At 42.6% G+C, this 18,437-nt stretch overlaps 1 protein-coding gene across 1 annotated transcript in view; it reads left to right on the top strand.

Moving 5' to 3' along the window:
• The window catches only part of LOC139169795 (sodium- and chloride-dependent GABA transporter 2-like), a 96,579-nt gene that overhangs the window by 15,434 nt on the left and 62,708 nt on the right, over positions 1–18,437 (top strand). The window contains exons 3-5 of the mRNA XM_070756447.1: positions 9,644–9,778; positions 13,274–13,414; positions 15,878–15,959. Coding sequence (XP_070612548.1) covers positions 9,644–9,778; positions 13,274–13,414; positions 15,878–15,959 — 358 coding nt within the window. The remainder of the gene's footprint in view (positions 1–9,643; positions 9,779–13,273; positions 13,415–15,877; positions 15,960–18,437) is intronic.

Below are 18,437 nucleotides of genomic sequence, written 5' to 3'. Positions count from 1 at the left end.
TAAAGAATGTGGTTGTTCTTTTGATGGATATGCACAAAGAAACTAGCATTTGAGCTTTTAGAATTATTAGATAATTTATTGTAGTGAGATACTAGTGTGATGTATGTATAGTAAGATAGAATACAGTTAGTAGAGTAAATGAGAATACGGTGATACCTCATCTTACAAACCCTTCGTCATACAAACTTTTCGAGATACAAACCCGGGGTTTAAGATTTTTTTTGCCTCTTTTTCCAAACTATTTTCACCTTACAAACCCAAGTCGCCGCCACTGGGATGCCCTGCCTCCGGACTTCTGTTGCCAGTGAAGTGCCCGTTTTGCACTGCTGGGATTCTCCTGAGGCTCCCCTCCATGGGAAACATCACCTCTGGACTTCCATGTTTTTGCGATGCTGCAGGGGAATCCCAGCAGCGCAAAAACGGGCACTTCGCTGGCAACGGAAGTTTGGAGGTGGGGTTTCCCAGTGAGGGGAGCCTCAGCGAAATCGCAGCCTCACAAAAACACGGAAATACGGAGGTGGGGTTTTGAGGACTTCCGTGTTTTTGCGATGCTGCATTTTCACTGAGGCTCCCCTTGCTGGGAAACCCCACCTCCGGAGTTCCGTTGCCAGCGAAGCGCCCGTTTTTGCACTGCTGGGATTCCCCTGCTGGGATCCCCTGCAGCATCACAAAAACACGGAAGTCTGGAGGTGGGGTTTCCCATGGAGGGGAGCCTCAGGGGAATCCCAGCAGCGCAAAAACGTGCGCTTCGGCTGGCAAAAGGGGTGAGCTTTGGGCTTGCATGCATTAATCGCTTTTCCATTGATTCCTATGGGAAACATTGTTTTGTCTTACAAACTTTTCACCTTACAAACCTCGTCCCGGAACCAATTAAGTTCGTAAGACAAGGTATCACTGTATATTTTTGCTGTTGTTTCCTGCTATTGCTGTGTTAAACTCCATATCTATTGGTCTGTGGCTGACTGGTTGGGTTGGTTAGGGCTTGGGCTGGCTATCTTTTGAAAGTGCAGCTCTGACACCTCCAGTCCCCTGAGGTCAACACAACCCTGATGTGGTCCTCAATGAGTTTGACACCCCTGCTTTGCAGCATTCTGTAAGTGGTTTACAGAGTCAGCATATTGCCCCCAACAATCTGGGTCCTCATTTTACTGACTTCAGAAGGATGGAAGGCTGAGCCAAGCTCCTTGCAGCAAGGATAGTCAGCCTGCAATGCTGCATTCTCAGAAGTGGGCTTCACCTGGTGTGGTCAGGTGCGCAGCGGTGGTTTTGAAAATCGAGCTCCAGCTGACTGGCATGCTGTTGAATCAGCTTTTGTTTATGCCCAGGAAGTTGTATCTCATGCAAGGGTGCTCATGCATGTGAGATTTCACTGTTTTCTGGCATCTTTTTTGCTTCCGCGCATGCATGAAAGCAAAGAAATCGCCAAAAATTGGTGAAATCTCGCACACGCAAGCATTCTCACGAGATTCGGCTTCTGCGCATGCTCAGGAAACTGAATCTCATGCTGATGTGCGTGCACGCATGCACCGCCTCTGGAGCGCATAGAAACATAGAAGATTGACGGCAGAAAAAGACCTCGTGATTACTCTAATCTACCCTTATACTATTTCCTGTATTTTATTTTAGGATGGGTATATGTTTATCCCAGGCGTGTTTAAATTTAGTTACTGTGGATTTACCCACCACGTCTGCTGGAAGTTTGTTCCAAGCATCTACTACTCTGATTCCTCCCCCCCCCTGCTGATTAGCACTTGAGAATGGTATGATTGTGTATTATTGATTGTTTTTTAATATTAAGGGGTTTTAATTCTAGCTTTTACTAATATTAGATTTGTACCATTGTTTATTGTATTTTATTATTGTTGTGAGCCACCCCGAGTCCTCGGAGAGGGGCGGCATACAAATCTAACAAATTACTATTATTACCCTGTTTCCCCGATAGTAAGACACCCCTGATTGTAAGACGTATCGGGGGTTTCAGGGGGGTCGGCTAATATAAGCCATACCCCGAAAGTAAGACATATGTCTTACTTTCGGGGAAACACGGGGGTATTGCCGGGGGGAGCCCGATGACGTCGCTTCCAAGCTCCCCGCACGCCCCTCGCCTTCACCTCGCCACGGCGCCACCGCCTCTTCCCCGGCTTGGCAAAGCGAAGGACGGCGCTGGTCCGAAGCGAGCCGAGCGGGCGGCGGCTTGCAGCAAAGGCACTCGTCCCAGCAACCGAGTCCTGCCGAGGCTCGGCTGCAAGCGGCCAGTGAGGCCGACCAGCTCCGAGGCGAGCGGCCGGAGCTGCGCCCTCCTTCGGCCGCCTCCTTTCCGGCAGGCAGGTGGGGCTGCCCAACTGCGCAGAGCGGCTCCTCCCCTCCAGACACACGCTTCCCCGACACGCATCTGTGGCTCCACGCGTGCACGCCGCTTGGAGCCCTGAGGTTGAACTTGGAAAAGGGCTCACGAGGCTCCTGTCCCGCGGCTGCCCTTCTGGACTCTGGGGAGATGCCTTCGGGAACGCGACCCTTTCAATTTTTTTCCAATGTAAAACATACCCCGAAAGTAAGACATAGTGGGGCTTTTGGGGGTAAAAAGAAAGTAAGACACTGTCTTACTTTCGGGGAAACACGGTACTATTACTATTACTATTACAGTATTATTATTATTGTTGTTGTTGTTGTTGTTGTATGCTGCCCCGGGTCTACGGAGAGGAGCGGCATACAAATCTAATAAATATTATTGTTGTTGTTGTTGTTGTTGTTGTTGTTATTATTATTATTATTATTATTATTATTATTATTATTATTTCTTTCAGTAAAATAATGATTCTATCCATTATGCCAAAATGGCTCATTGGGGGAAAAAAAGGTAGCATACTGTATTTCAGTAAAATATTGACACAAATAATACATTATATAACTTGCCTTGTTTCGAATCTCCTTTGGTTTGCAAAATTAATCCAGATCAGCCTCTCAACCCCTTAGCTATGCTGTCAAAGAAAATGCGTATAAGCATATTTTCTTACAAACAGATTTGACCTCAGTCCTCTTATCCTCATTACATATAGCTTCCTTTCCTACTTCTAACAATGAACTAGACATTTTAAATATTTCATTATCTGCCTGTCCTTTAAATCCTGGACACTAAGCAGATGTCTTCAATATATGATTATGGGGAGCTGGCATGGAAAAAGTGATTGCATATAGGGAAATTTGGCCAACGGACAGCATTAACAATCAAATCAATCATGCCATAGAAAAATATTTCTGCCTTCTTGTATAAATAACAAGCTTTTATAGATTATTTATACCTAACATCCAAGTGTTGGAGAGGTTGTCCAAAAGGGTCATAATGAGCTAGATTTACCATATTTATTTACAAGAGCAAAGCCTGAGCTTATTACTTATTCAATCTTGATTAAAAATTAAATTTTAAAAAAAGGACAGACTGTTAATACTGCCTACTATGTGGATGTGCTGGAAAGACTCCAAAAAAGGGTCATCAGGATGAGAAAAGACATCTCTGCTACCTGGCAATCACGACAACGCGCCTTGCCGCAACCCGCTACGAGTCTGCGAGTTCCTGGCCAAACACCAGGTGCCAACACTGCCCCCCCCCCATAATCCTGACGTTGCCCCAGCAGACTTCTTTTTGTTCCCTTGGATTAAGGCAGCCCTGAAAGGTACCCGTTTTTCATCCATAGAAGAGATCCAATCAGCCGTGACGGCCTTGCAAGAGGTCCCCGAAGACGCCTTCCAGGGCGTGTACCGGTCATGGCAGAGTCGCTGGAAAAAATATGTAGAGGCCCTAGGACAGTACTTTGAAGAATTTTAAGTGTTTCTGCAAATCTGTTCAATAAATTACTTTTAAAAAATTGCATTACTTTTGGAACTCACCCTGTATATGTATATGTAGTGTTAGCAAAAGTAAAAATCTGGTTTTTTTGGGGAGGGCGTGTAGAATTTTGGGAATGACTAGGGAATTATTTCCTGTTTTGTTTTTTTTACAATTCTGCCTTTAATCTGACTTTCTGGAAGCTTGGCCAAACAGATGGGGTTTTCATAGAGGAGATTTTGATCTCTGGCCCGAATTTGCTTGGATTTGCTTCACAGACCTACCTAAACCGCTTTCCCGTCCTAACAGCATGAAGCGGATTAGCTAATTTCACACGGCCCTCTGTTTTTGTTGTTTTGTTTGCTCTTTCTCTCAGGCTTTCAGGTGGAATTTAAAAAGTGGGTTCTTTTTTTTAGCTTTGCTTTTATAAACCTGGAATGTTCCTAGCTTTGGGTTCGCTTCCCCCACAGCCTCTTATAAAGGAACTCTTGACTTAAGAGAGTCTACTCAACTGTTTTTCTTATGAATAAATATGCACCAATGTGCTCCTAACAAGTTTCCTCATAGACTTCGTGCCCAGATTGAGAACCAGTGAATCCAGTGGCACCATCTGCAATGGAAGAAGGAGAAAGAAATATAGCTGCTTTTCTTTTATAATAATAATAATAATAAATTTATTGTCATTGTCAAAAACAACGAATTGTCATTGGCAACGAAAGTTGTGCGGCACCCAGAGACCAGTCCCACCATACATAAAATCAGAATAGGTAAATTTAAAATAGTATAAAAAATAGAATAAAAAATAGAATAATGTCCCACCCACTACAAATTCCCCACCCTGAACCACTCAACCATCTACACGGCAAACCGAGTTTTTCTTTTTACAGCAGGCTATTGAGAACAAAAGGGTACTTACTGTATTAGGGGTAAGTGAATCAGGTCCAATTTGAAGCTCAAATATAATTTTGATGCACATGGGATGTGGTTAGAAGCCTTGAACTCCTCAAAGAAAGCAGGCAAGACCTTTAATAAGGGAGCTACCCTTGAAAACGAGATTGTGGGGGCAATAGGCTGGCTCTGTTTAAAAAAGTGCTATTGCTAACATGTTGTAAGCTGCCCTGAGTCTAAGGAGAAGGGCGGCATAAAAATAGAATGAATAAATGAATAAATAAAAGTATTGGGAGACTGAAGCTAATTCGGAATTTGGCCGTGTGAGCTGTTGTGGATATACCTAGGTACACCCATATAACACCAACACTCTGTGGCCTGCACAGGTTACCAGTTAGTCTCAAGTCACAATTCAAGGTGTTGGTTATTACTTATAAATCCCTGCATGGCTTAGGAGAAGACTATTTTTGGGACCATCTCCTGTCGCATACCTCCCAGAGACCAATTAGATCCCACGGAGTTGGCTTTCTCTGGGTCCCATTGACTAATTCAATTCAATTTATTAGATTTGTATGCCGCCCCTCTCCGAAGACTCGGGGCAGCTCACAACAATAAAAACAGTATAACAATGGAACAAATCTAATAATAAAATTACATTAAAAAGCCCCAACAATTTAAAAACCATACAACACATACATACCAAACATAAAATATAAGAAAGCCTGGGGGAGATGTCTTAATTCCCCCATGCCTGGCGATATAGGTGGGTCTTGAGTAACTTGCGAAAGACAAGGAGGGTGGGGGCCGTTCTAATCTCCGGGGGGAGTTGATTCCAGAGGACTGGGCTGCTACAGAGAAGGCTCTTCCCCTGGGGCCCACCAAATGACATTGTTTGGTCGACGGGACCCAGAGAAGGCCAACTCTGTGGGACCTTATCGGCCGCTGGGATTCGTGCGGTAGAAGGCGGTTCCGGAGGTATTCTGGTCCAATGCCATGAAGGGCTTTAAAGGTCATTACCAACACTTGAATTGACCAGAATTGTGACCAGAAACTGATCGGCAGCCAGTGCAAGCCACGGAGTGTTGCAGAAACGTGGGTGAATCAAGGAAGCCCCACGATAGCTCTCGCGGCCGCATTCTGCACGATCTGAAGTTTCCGAACACTTTTCAAAGGTAGCCCCATGTAGGGAGCGTTGCAGTAGTCGAACCTCGAGGTGATGAGGGCATGAGCGACTGTGAGCAATAACTCCCTGTCCAAATAGGGCCGCAACTAAGCAATGTCGGTTAGTGGGCCTGCATCACCGTCTCTGTGATGTCCCCTGAAGAATACTGAGACTGTCAGCTTCTTTAAAAGTGCTTTATTTTTGGTAGCAGAGATACAATTGAACTTGTGACTTCAGCTCTTGGTGCGACTGAGTGAAACAGTGTCAGCTTGCCTCTTTTATACTCTCACTTCCCCGCTTAAACACAACTGTCTCTTGAATTTCCTGGTCAATTTTTAAACCAATCACATTTAAACATTTCTGATTCAACTATTTACATAGACTTAATACATATTCAACAGCCCCGGCTCTTTGGAACCAACTACCCCCCGAGCTCTGTACTGCCCCTACCCGACAGGCCTGGGGACCGTGAGAATTAACAGCTCATCTCCAGGACAGGCAAACATTTTCTAACTGCTATGTGTGAGGGTATGATAGTATTCATTGGATTATGGAGTATGGCTGGGGAATCCTGGGAGTTGAAGTCCAAATATCTTCAAGTTGCCAAGGTTGGGAAACACTAATTTGAGTGCTCCCTTTATTTATTTTTTTGAGCAATATATTTGGCTTATCGCTCGGATTAATCATCTTTTTGTGAAATGGCCTTTGAAGCCTGGAAAGGGGGAAACACGAGCCTACTGGACCCACCAGAAGTTGGGAAACAGTCCTCCAGAGCAGTGTTTTTCAACCAGTGTGCCGTGGCACACTAGTGTGCCGCGAGATATGGTCAGGTGTGCCGCGAAGCTCAGAGAGAAAGAAAGAAAGAGAGAGAGAGAAAGAGAAGGAGAGAGAGAGAAAGACATAGAGGGAGGGAGGGAGAGAGACATAGAGGTAGGTAGGGAGAGAGAAAGAGAGCAAAAAAGAGAGGAAGGAAGGAAGAAAAAGAAAGAGGGATGGAGAGAGAGAGAGAAAGAAAGAGGAAGGAAGGGAGAGAAAGAAATAGAGTGAAGGGGAGGAAGAGAGAATTTTTTGTCCAAACTTTTTTAGCCGCCCCCCCCCCACTCAATGTGCCCCAGGGTTTCGCAAATGTAAAAAATGTGCAGCGGCTCAAAAAAGGTTGAAAATCACTGCTCCAGAGGACCTCCAGAAGGTGGGGGAAGCTGTTTTCGCACTCTCCAGGCATTGAATTATGGGTTTGGGCATTCAAGCATGCGCAATAACGTGTACCCACGCTCTTTCAGCACCCGAGGATAAAAAGGTTCACCATCACTGTCTTATGCTTTAGAAATACATTTATCAACCACATGTTCACAAATGGGTGTGCATATGCGCGCATGCTAGCACATCCACACCCACCCCTTTTGGCATGCAAACCAAAAAAGGTTTGCCATCATTGCCCTATACCATTTCAGACAGATGGTTATCCAACATCTTCTTAAAAACTTCCAGTGTTGGGGCTTTCACAACTTCTGGAGGCAAGTCCTTCCACTGATTAATTGTTCTAACTGTCAGGAAATTTCTCCTTAGTTCTGTTGTGGTTGGCTCTGGCCCAGCTCCTGCCCCAAGGAATGTGGAGGTGGATGCAGGGGAAACATCAACATGTCCTAGGCCTGTTTTATTGCCGACAGAGCCAGCTAGTGCAGTTTCCTCGGACGAAGAAGAAGGTGGGGGTGACTTAGAAGAGGGGGGCTTGGCATACAGTCCAGGAAGCCAATCTCCATTATCTTCGGACGATTCGGATGCGGAAGTCTTGGACCCATGCAGGCGCAGAGTTATGCGTAGAAGAGACCAAATGAAGAAATATTACAGGAGATAAGGGAGGCCACCTGTGTTTGGGTGGGGGCTCTAGTAATTAGAGCTGCTGATACAAATAGCAGCGTGTTGGTTTGGCCGTTGTGGAAGATTATCTGATCGCAGTTCTTCAGGACAGTGTTTTGCTGTTTTCCAGAGTTTGTTTGTTGATTTTTCACGCCTTTGAAACCAAAGCAGATCAAAGTGTGTGTGTCTCACTTCGTTGGAAGAAGGAGGGCTGTGACGTTTCTTCACAGCTTCTAGCTAAGTACTTAAGGACTGATTAAGGGAATTGTACAGCCTACAAGGTTGTTTTGGGACGAGTGCTCTTTGCAATAAAAAAAGGGTGCTTTGTTTCTTTTGAATTTTGTGATAAAGAACATTGTTTTGAATTTTCAAACCTGTGTGTGTATGAAATTTGTACCCTTGAATTTTCGGAAGGCTCATACCTGAGAGCCTTGCAGAACAGGTATGCTGCAGTCAATGCTTTGGAGATTGATTCACTAGAGTTTCAAATACAGTTTCCCTTGGTAGCAGGAATAAAACAGAGTCAAAATATTCTAAACTCTACTTTAGAGTCAGCCTCTGGGGGCTGCTCTAAGCATTACTGCATTTGCAAAGCATTTTGAATACACCAGAGTGCTCTCAAGGTGTCAGGTATTACCGTTAGCAGAAGCAGTGTAATTCAGCACAATTGTTTTTTTCGCACCAGTCATCATCTCTCATGAAACTTCTCCCACTATTATATACAGTAGAACTTATTGCTATCATAACACTCCTCCCTTCCCCACCAAAGGTTATTCTCCAATATTTAATTAGATGGAAGGAAGCCACACAAAGCTCAGTGGGATTTGAGTAAGGCTTATTACATTGTGGCAGCATTGTAACTTACAGAGAAGTGTTTCTCAACCTTAGCAAGTTTAAGATGTTTTAAAAAGCCATGCTGGTTGAGGAATTCTGGGAGTTGAAGTCCACACATGTTAAAGTTGCTAAAGGTTTATTTTATTTTTTATTTATTTATTTATTTGTTTGCCCAGTACGTATTGATGGTATACAAAGATATACCATTTATATACATGATTCTAGTAAAGAGAAACATTAGGACAGGAGATGGAAGGCACGCTGGTGCATTTATGCACGCCCCTGTCCTCTTAGGAATCGGGAGTGTATAAAATCATGCATGGGATAGAAAAGGTGGATAGAGAAAAATTCTTTTCTCTATCACACAATACTAGGACGAGGGGGCACTCCCTAAAGCTCATAGGTAAGAAAATGAAGACAAATCAAGGGAAATATTTCTTCACCCAGAGGGTCGTTGGTTTATAGAATTCACTTCCAGAAGAGGTCGTGACAGCTGTCAGCCTTGATAGCTTCAAGGCAGGGTTAGACAGATTCATGGATGCCAAGTGTATTGGTGGTTATTGAAATGGATGTCCAAGTGCCACCTCTATGTTGGTTGAGACAGGCAGGATTCCCTTGAGTACCATTTGTTGGGGGTCACGGGAAAGGGAGGGTTTTGCCTTCTCTTTCTGCTCAAGATCCCCATGGACAATTGGTGGGCCACTGTGTGACACAGAATGCTGGACTCGATGGGCTTTGCCTTGAATCAGCATGGCTCTTCTTAGGTTCTTAGGTTCTTATGGGAGAGGTCAACAGTGGATAGTCTAAGGGTAAAGTTTGGGGAGTTAGATAATGATAATACAGAGTCTGGTATTGAGTTCCATGCATCAACTACTCGGTTACTAAAGTCATATTTCTTGCAGTCGAGTTTAGAGCGGTTTACTTTAAGTTTGTATCTGTTGTGTGCTCATATGTTGTTGTGGTTAAAGCTGAAGTAGTCATTGACAGGAAGGACATTGTAGCAGATGATTTTATGGGCTATGCTGTTGTAGAATGTCTCTTTAATGCCTGGCTATGTCTTTCTTTTTCTGAATCTATAGGTGCCTTCTTCATTCCCTACCTCATCTTCCTGTTCACCTGTGGAATTCCAGTGTTTTTCCTGGAGACAGCCCTGGGACAATACACCAGTCAGGGAGGGGTCACTTCCTGGCGGAGGCTATGCCCTCTTTTTGAAGGTAGATCAAATCTTAATGCCAACAGTGCTAGAAGAATCAGAAGATGCAGGAAGTTCAAATGGGTATAAAGATCAATTTCAAGCTTAAGTTCTCTACAAGAATCTGAGCTACTAACAGCCAAAGCAAATTAAACAATTAATAAATTAACTTAATTAAATTTAACAATTAAAGGAATTAAAGTTGAGCTGGACTCTTGTAATAGGAATACATGACAGATGACATGTTTGACCACTCCCTTAATAGGGTTCACCCTATTAAGCGCATCAACACCTATTACATGGTACCTTGGCACAAAGTGGTATAAGGGGGACAAGTGGTTGGCCCTGTTGTAGTGTAAAATCGAACCATTTTGTATGCATGGAAAAAGCATGAATTATGACATCATTTCAAATCATGGCTATTTGAATGTTTGTTTGCCTAAGCTGTGCTGCAAACCCATTGTAGTTTGTAATTCAAGGTTAATGGTCCATCATATAGTGCAGTGATGGCGAACCATTTTTCCCTCTGGTGTCAAAACCACATGCGCGCACACTGCATGAATGCCCTCACCCGCAATTCAATGCCCGGGGAAGGTGAAAATTGCCTCCCCTGTTCTCCCCGGAGGCCTTCTGGAGGCCAGAAACAGCCCATTTCTCAACTTGTGGTGGGCCCAGTAGGACCATTTTTCACCCTCGCCAGGCTCTATGGGCTTTTTAAAAAGTTATTTATTTATTTAATTAATTTATTATTTTCATTGGATTTGTATGCCGCCCCTCTCTGAGGACACGGGGCGGCTGACAGCATATATAAAAAAAGATTAGATTAGATTAGATTTATTGGATTTATATGCCGCCCCTCTCCGTAGACTCGGGGCGGCTCACAACAATGGTAAAAAAAAATGCATAGTAACAAATCTAATATTTAGCAATCTAAATTACAGTTTTAGGTTAAAAAATCCAAAAGAAACCCCAATATATAAAAAACAAACACACAATCGAATCATACACAGAAACTACATGGGCAAGGGGGAGATGTTTCAATTCCCCCATACCTGATGGCAGAGGTGGGTTTTAAGGAGTTTCTGAAAGGCAAGGAGGGTGGGGCCAATCCTAATCTCTGGGGGGAGCTGGTTCCAGAGGATCGGAGTCACCACAGAGAAGGCTCTTCCCCTGGGTCCTGCCAGACGACATTGTTTAGTCGACAGTAATATAATCCAATTAGTACTACAATATTAAAAACAATTAGAAAAAGAAGATTAACCTAATAAAATTAACTTATTAACCAAACATTCAGCAATCATACTTAAGGCATTCAGTGGTCAGGGGAAGATCTAAGAGTCCCAAGCCTGGCGGCAAAGATGAGTTTTTAAGCTCTTTCGGAAGGCAAGGAGGGAGGGAGCAGTGCGAATCTCTGGGGGTTGTTGATTCCAGAGGGCCAGGGCTCCCACAGAGAAGGCTCTTCCCCTAGGTCCCGCCAACCGACATTGTTTCGTCAACGGGACCCTAAGGAGGCCAACTCTGTGGGACCTCACCGGTCACTGGGATTCGTGCGACAGAAGGTGGTCTCGGAGATAATCTGGCCCTGGCTATTAAATAGGGGTCTATGAATAAAGAGTAAAATGTATAATTATGAACTCTGTATAATGTACACAACATTGGAAGATATATACATTTTGAATTTGTATTTGTGAAGGTGGAGAAAAATAATTTTTTTTTAAAAAAAATCAACAGGCTCTTGTGAACAAATACTCATTTATTATTTATTTTTTGGTAACTTCAAAATATGCAACTTCAGTGGGGGGGGGGATGAATTACCACCCTCCCCCAAATTCCAGAATGTCCTTTGGATCCCAAAGGTGTAGTAGCATTGTTGCAAGCTCTGCTTCTAATTGGAACTCAAAGATTACTAATTGGATGCTGTTTATTATCCTGGGAATTGCTACTCTTGCTGTTTAATTAAAATAACCCAAATGCCTTAATCTGGGTGGGGATGGGGGTGAATGTACAGAATGGAGTGAAATCTAAACTATGGGATACAGGATCCATAAGGAAGAAAGCAATAAAGTAGATATTAAAACCTAGGGTCTCCCCCTTCCTCTGAAGAATGGTAGATTCATGGATCTGACAGACAGTCATAAGTTTGAGGACAGATTGTAAGCTACATTTTTTCAGTATCATTGTAACTTCGAACGGTCACCAAATAAAGGTTTGCAAATCCAGGACTATCTAGGTACGCACAAAGTATATACACAAGATGGAACAGCTGACCTTTCCTAAACCCATTAAGTGAATATTGGCTGCAAATTTGTTTTTCTTTGAACTTTGTTTAGATGTGAAAGCATCAGATAATCAAAGGTTATCTTGGCATGTTCATTTCGACCAGTAATGGCCTGCTACTGGAATGGTAAGGTGCTACATTCTGGTAGCGATTTTCGGGATGCTATGCCCCTGCCATGCGCGCATGTGCCCCCGTGCGAGATTTCGCTTCTGCACATGTGCAGCAAGCGAAATCTCGTGTGAAATCTTGTGTGAAGATGCTTGCACAAGCGAGATTTCGGTGATTTTCACCGGTTTTTTGCTTCTGTGCATGCGCGGAAGCAGAAATATTGGCAAAAGTGCCGAAATTTCACTCACGAGAGCCTCTTCACACAAGATTTCGCTTGCTGTGCATGCGCAGATGCGAAATCTCAGGCCGACGGGCTCATAAGGTGCACCGGTAGTGCTGAAGAAGAGCAGGCCTTCGCTGATTTTGACCGTTCATTCCTTCTAAATGTTAAGCAGGGATGAAATGCTCCCAGTCCACTCATGCCTGTCAGTCATTGGAGAGCCGGTCACAAAGACAGTGCGAGGTTCCACCCACCTACCCAGAGACCGCTATTTGGGTTTTTACGCTCTACACATGCACAGAATACTTAGCGCATGCACAGAGGGTAAAAGAACCCAAGTGGTGGCATCCGGGCAGATAGGCGGATCCTTGCGCTGCCTCTGCGACTGGCTCTCCAACGATCAACAGGCACAAGCGAAGGTTAGGATGGTATCTTGTTATATACAGTGGTAAATCTACCTAAGAACGCCTCTACTTATGAACTTTTCTAGATAAGAAAGCCTCTTCTCAAGAACTATTTTCCACTTATAAATCCGAGCCTTCGAAACTGTAACTGGAAAAGGCAGGGAGAAGCCTCCATGGGGCCTCTCTAGGAATCTCCTGGGAGGAAACAGGGCTGGAAAAGGTGGGGAGAAGCCTCCAGGGGCCTCTCTAGGAATCTCCTGGGAGGAAACAGGGCCTCCAACCTCCCTGTGGTTTCCCCAATCGCATGCCTTATTGGCTTTTACATTGATTCCTATGGGAAAAATTGCTTCTTACAAACTTTTCTACTTAAGAACCTGGACACGGAATGAATTAAGTTCATAAGTAGAGGTACCACTGTACTTCGTAGATTTTTATTCAAGAAAGTCCCATTAATTTGTTTTTAACGTGTAATTTTTGTTCCTGGTTTATTTTTTCCCCTTTCTGTAGGGATTGGGTATGCTTCTCAAGTGATTGTGGTACTCCTTAATTTCTATTATATTATTGTCCTGGCTTGGGCCTTGTTTTACCTCTTCAGTTCATTCACCATAGACCTCCCGTGGGGAAGCTGTGATCATGAATGGAATACAGGTAATGTTTATGCCCATCTACAGGGCATTTGCTATTCTTTCTCTGAACAGAATCTCTCTCTCCCCCTTAAATTAATGGTCATTGACATTATTTCATGTTCTGTTACAATTGCCTTTCATGCTTCCAGACTCACTCGTTATTGATTTCCTTAATCTCCCACCTCACCTCTTCAAATAATTCCCATTATATATATTAAAAAAATCAATGTTTATGAGAAACCTGAAAGAAATCTGTTTACAAAGTACACCAAAACTTTGTTGCTACTCAGAGAGTTGCCCAGAATAGCTATCGTCTGTTTTTCATAGAAGAGAGTTTGAAAGGTCCGAAATCATATCTCCCTGTTTGCTCCATGCAAGAATCCAAATTAAAACACCCACAGGATCCGTTTCTCTGGTCACTTTCTGTGGTGAAAAACAAAACACATCTCTTTCTGAAAGATGTGAAAGAACAGGACGTATGTTACTGAATACCAAGGACAAAAAAAAATCAGGTGTTGGTTTTAAAAGGTGTTATTAAATGCAGCCTATTCTTTCCATTGATGAAGGGAACTGCATTCTTAAGTAGGAATATAGCCATGAATGAAATGTACTCATTTTTGAGCATCCTTTAAGCAGCAGGAACAAATCTATGGTCTTTTTTTTTTTTAAACCACCTGATTTGCTACAATCTTAAACTTGAAAAGCTCTATTGGGTTCTGGGATTGAAGAGGCTTGAGACAGGCTTTGAAAACACAGCTCTTTATTCAAGCAACAAGTAAGATCCACCAAAGAGCCAAGCTGACAACTCTTCCTTTTAATAATAATAATAATAATAATAATAATAATAATAATAAGTGCAGACTCTGTAAAGAAACAGATGAAACAATTGATCACATACTCAGCTGCTGCAAAAAGATCGGACAGACTGACTACAAGCACAGACATGATGCTGTGGCACAGATGATCCACTGGAACTTGTGCCGGAACTACCATTTACCAGTGGCAAAGAACTGGTGGGATCATAAGCCTGAAAAAGTGGTCGAAAATGAAAAACCAAAACTACTGTGGGACTTCCGACTTCAGACTGACCAAATTCTGTAGCATAACACACCAGACATCCTGATTGCAGAGAAAAAGAAAGTATGGATCATCGACATTGCAATCCCAGGGGACAGCAGAATTGAGGAGAAGCAGCTAGAGAAATTAGTGAAATACGAAGATCTAAAAATCGAGCTGCAACGACTCTGGCATAAGCCAGTGAAAGTGATCCCAGTGGTACTTGGCATGCTGGGCGCAGTGCCAAAGAATCTCAGCGGACATTTGAAAACCATTGGAATTGACAAAATCTCCATCTGTCAATTGCAAAAGGCCACTTTACTGGGATCGGCAAACATAACTTGCCGCTATATCACTCAGTCCTAGGTGCTTGGGAAGAGCCCGACTGGTGATGAAATACGAAATCCAGCATAGTGATCTCATCTGCTGTGTTGTATTGACATAATAATAATAATAATAATAATAATAATAATAATAATAATAATAATAACAACAACAACAACAACAACAGTGCAAGAATAACGCACAGACGAACTACAACCAAAGGCACAACTACGTGGCCCAGATGGTTCATTGGAATCTGTGCCACAGCTACCACCTACCAGTGGTAAAGAACTGGTGGGATCATAAACCTGAGAAAGTAGTTGAAAACAAACATGCCAAAATACTTTGGGACTTTCGAATTCAAATTGACAAGGTTTTGAAACACAGTACACCAGACTTCACGATTGTGGAAAAGAAAAAAGTGTGGATCGTTGATGTTGCCATACTAAGTGACAGTTGAATTGATGAGAAACAACAAGAAAAATGTAGCTGATATCAGGATCTTAAAATTGAACTACTGTACAACAACTTTGGCATAAGCCAGCACAGGTGGTCCCAGTAGAAATTGGCACTCTGGGTGCTGTTCCAAAAGACATCAGTCGACATTGGAAAACAATAAACATTGATAAAATCACAATCTGTCAGTTGCACCGTACTTGGATCTGTGCACATCATACAAAAATACATCACATAGTCCTAGACACTTGGGAAGTGTTCGACTTGTGATATTGTGATACAAAATCAGCACATAAATCTTGTTTGCTGTGTATTACTGTTTTTTGATAACAACAACAATAATGAATAGCAAACCTTGGAGTAAGCAGTAGAGTCCTATTACTTAACAAGCTCTCTGCAATTAACTGTTTTTAACAATTTTCCTCATTTGTCCACTGGTTGGGAAAAGGAAGTGTGAGAAAATCAATTCCTCTGTTCTTTTGGTTCTGGTCCTACCTTCCATTGGCCAAAGGCCCTTCATATAAAAGGTGTTGCTACCCCAACTTAAGGTTCTGCAGTTCTATTGCTTTTTATCCCCTAAAGATGATTGATTGTATTCTGTAGCATATTTTATTGGATGCATTAACAGCCTGTGTGGCTTGCTTTATAGAGAACTGTGTGGAATTCCAGAAGAATGCCTCTGTAAATGTGACAATGGAAAATGGCACCTCTCCTGTCATTGAATTTTGGGAGTAAGTAAAAATCCTAGCCTCCTTTCCAAGGAGCTTCTCTTTCTCCAATAGTAGCCAACAGCAATTCATGTGCTTTTTCCTTTGAATTTCACTAGTATTGATATGATAATCCTTCATATGTTCAACTAGCATAAATATTACCAAATGTTCCCATTCTGTCCCAGTGCCGAGCCCCCAGTATACACACCAATGGAATAACTAATAAAATGATTTAATATTTACAAAAGTCTCAGTCTATTAAGAGTCCTTTAAAAGTCTTTTCAAAAAGAGAATCAAGTCTTTCAAAGTCTTATCAGTAGGCCCAAGTCCCAGACAGAAGATAAACACAGCAATAATTACCAGGTGAAGCAAGATTTCAAAAGTGTAGCTGTCAGAAACTAGCTAGGAAAGCCAAGAATGTGCTCTTTTGAAACAGAATCCGAATACAATAGATGATACTACATGTTGCAAAACGAACTGCGTTGTTCTCTGCAAAGAGGTGTGGTTTGCCTCACACTTAAATAGTGTGAGGGCATGACCCAATAGCCAGCAGTGCTACTCACGCATCAATCTCCTCCTAGCAAACCACTCATGCCTCCTAGATGCCCTGTGCACTCTAGCATCCAGAAGAGGCCCCTCCTCTTCTCCTGAGTCACTCATCTCAGGAAGTGCAGAGACACTCATCTCAGGAAGTGCAGAAAGCCCTGGTTGTTGCTGTTCAGACTCTGATACTACGTCCTTGTCACTTTCAGTCTGTGTTGCCAGGAACACAGGATGCCTGCACCTCATCTCCACTGTTTCTGCATCCTTTGAGTCTATGACTAATTTCACCAGATGTGAACGAACCACAAAAATCTCTTCACTAATTTCTTATTAAAATCAAACAAAGGTGCTTTATTGGAACATCTCCTACCAGGAACTTTATACAATAATGTGTTGTTGATGATATTGTTGTTGGTTGCGAAGTCGTGTTCGACCCATCACAACCCCATGGACAATGTTGCTCCAGGCTTTGTCCTCTACAATCCTCTGGAGTCCATTTAAGCTCACGTTGACTGCTTCCAGCCAACTTTATTTGTCGTCCTCTTCTTCTTTTGCCCTCAATCTTCCCCAGCATTAGGCTCTTCTCCAGGGAGTCTTTCCTTCTCATTAAGTGCCCAAAGCATTTGAGTTTCATCTTCAGGATCTGGACTTCTAAAGAGCAGTCAGGGTTGATCTCCTCTAGGACTGACCAGTTTGATCACTTTGCAGTCTTCTGCATTATTTATTACATTATTTGTAATGTAATAACTTCTGTATTCTTTATTACAATATTCTAATGTAATAAAGACTATAAATCCATCAGAATCTCAACTTATATTTAGGGGAACAAAAAGCACTTGAAGCAATAATTACTACCTTACCTTCAGATGCAGGATGTACCAGTGTCAGTGTTCCAAATAGCATCCAAGAAATAAATCAGAGTCTGAGGTTTGGCCTTCCTCAAACTTCCAATTTATTAACAGAGCCATGTTAGCACAAACTGGAGAAATCCAAATCTAAATTCCTGTGAGTTTCTCCACCCAGTTTAAAGTGCACTGTTCCCACACCCACAAGTTCATCACATGGTCTACTGTTGTTGTTGTTGTTGTTGCTGTTGTTACTGCTCCTCCTCCTCCTCCTCTTCTTCTTCTTCTTCTTCTTCTTCTTCTTCTTCTTCTTCTTCTTCTTCTTCCTCCTTCCTCCTTCCTCCTCCTCCTCCTCCTCCTTCTTCATCTTCTTGTTCTTCTTGTTCTTGTTCTTGTTCTTCTTCCTCCTTCCTCCTCCTCCTCCTCCTCCTCCTCCTTCTTCTTCGTCTTCTTCTTCTTCTTGGTTCTTCTTGTTCTTGTTCTTCTTGTACTTCTTGTTCTTCTTGTTCTTGTTCTTGTTCTTCTTCCTCCTTCCTCCTTCCTCCTTCCTCCTCCTCCTCCTCCTCCTTCTTCGTCTTCTTCTTCTTCTTGGTTCTTCTTGTTCTTGTTCTTCTTGTTCTTCTTCTTCCTCCTTCCTCCTTCCTCCTCCTCCTCCTCCTCCTCCTCCTCCTTCTTCTTCTTCTTCTTCTTGGTTCTTCTTGTTCTTGTTCTTGTTCTTGTTCTTGTTCTTCTTGTTCTTCTTGTTCTTCTTGTTCTTCTTGTTCTTCTTGTTCTTCTTGTTCTTCTTGTTCTTCTTGTTCTTCTTGTTCTTCTTGTTCTTCTTGTTCTTCTTCTTCTTCTTCTTCTTGTTCTTCTTCTTCTTCTTCTTGTTCTTGTTCTTCTTGTTCTTCTTGTTCTTGTTCTTGTTCTTCTTGTTCTTCTTGTTCTTGTTCTTCTTGTTCTTGTTCTTCTTGTTCTTCTTGTTCTTCTTGTTCTTCTTGTTCTTCTTGTTCTTGTTCTTCTTCTTCTAGTTGTTGTTGTTATTATTACTATTATTATTATTATTTATTATTATTATTATTAAATACATGTTCTAAGTATTTGGAAAGTGCCAGCCAAAAGAAAGCTGTTG

This window comes from Erythrolamprus reginae, chromosome 6 (genome assembly GCF_031021105.1).
Source record: "Erythrolamprus reginae isolate rEryReg1 chromosome 6, rEryReg1.hap1, whole genome shotgun sequence".
In the NCBI taxonomy this organism is placed as follows: Eukaryota; Metazoa; Chordata; class Lepidosauria; order Squamata; family Dipsadidae; genus Erythrolamprus; species Erythrolamprus reginae.
Note: the sequence above shows the minus strand (reverse complement) of the source record. Positions and strands in the feature narration are given on the sequence as shown.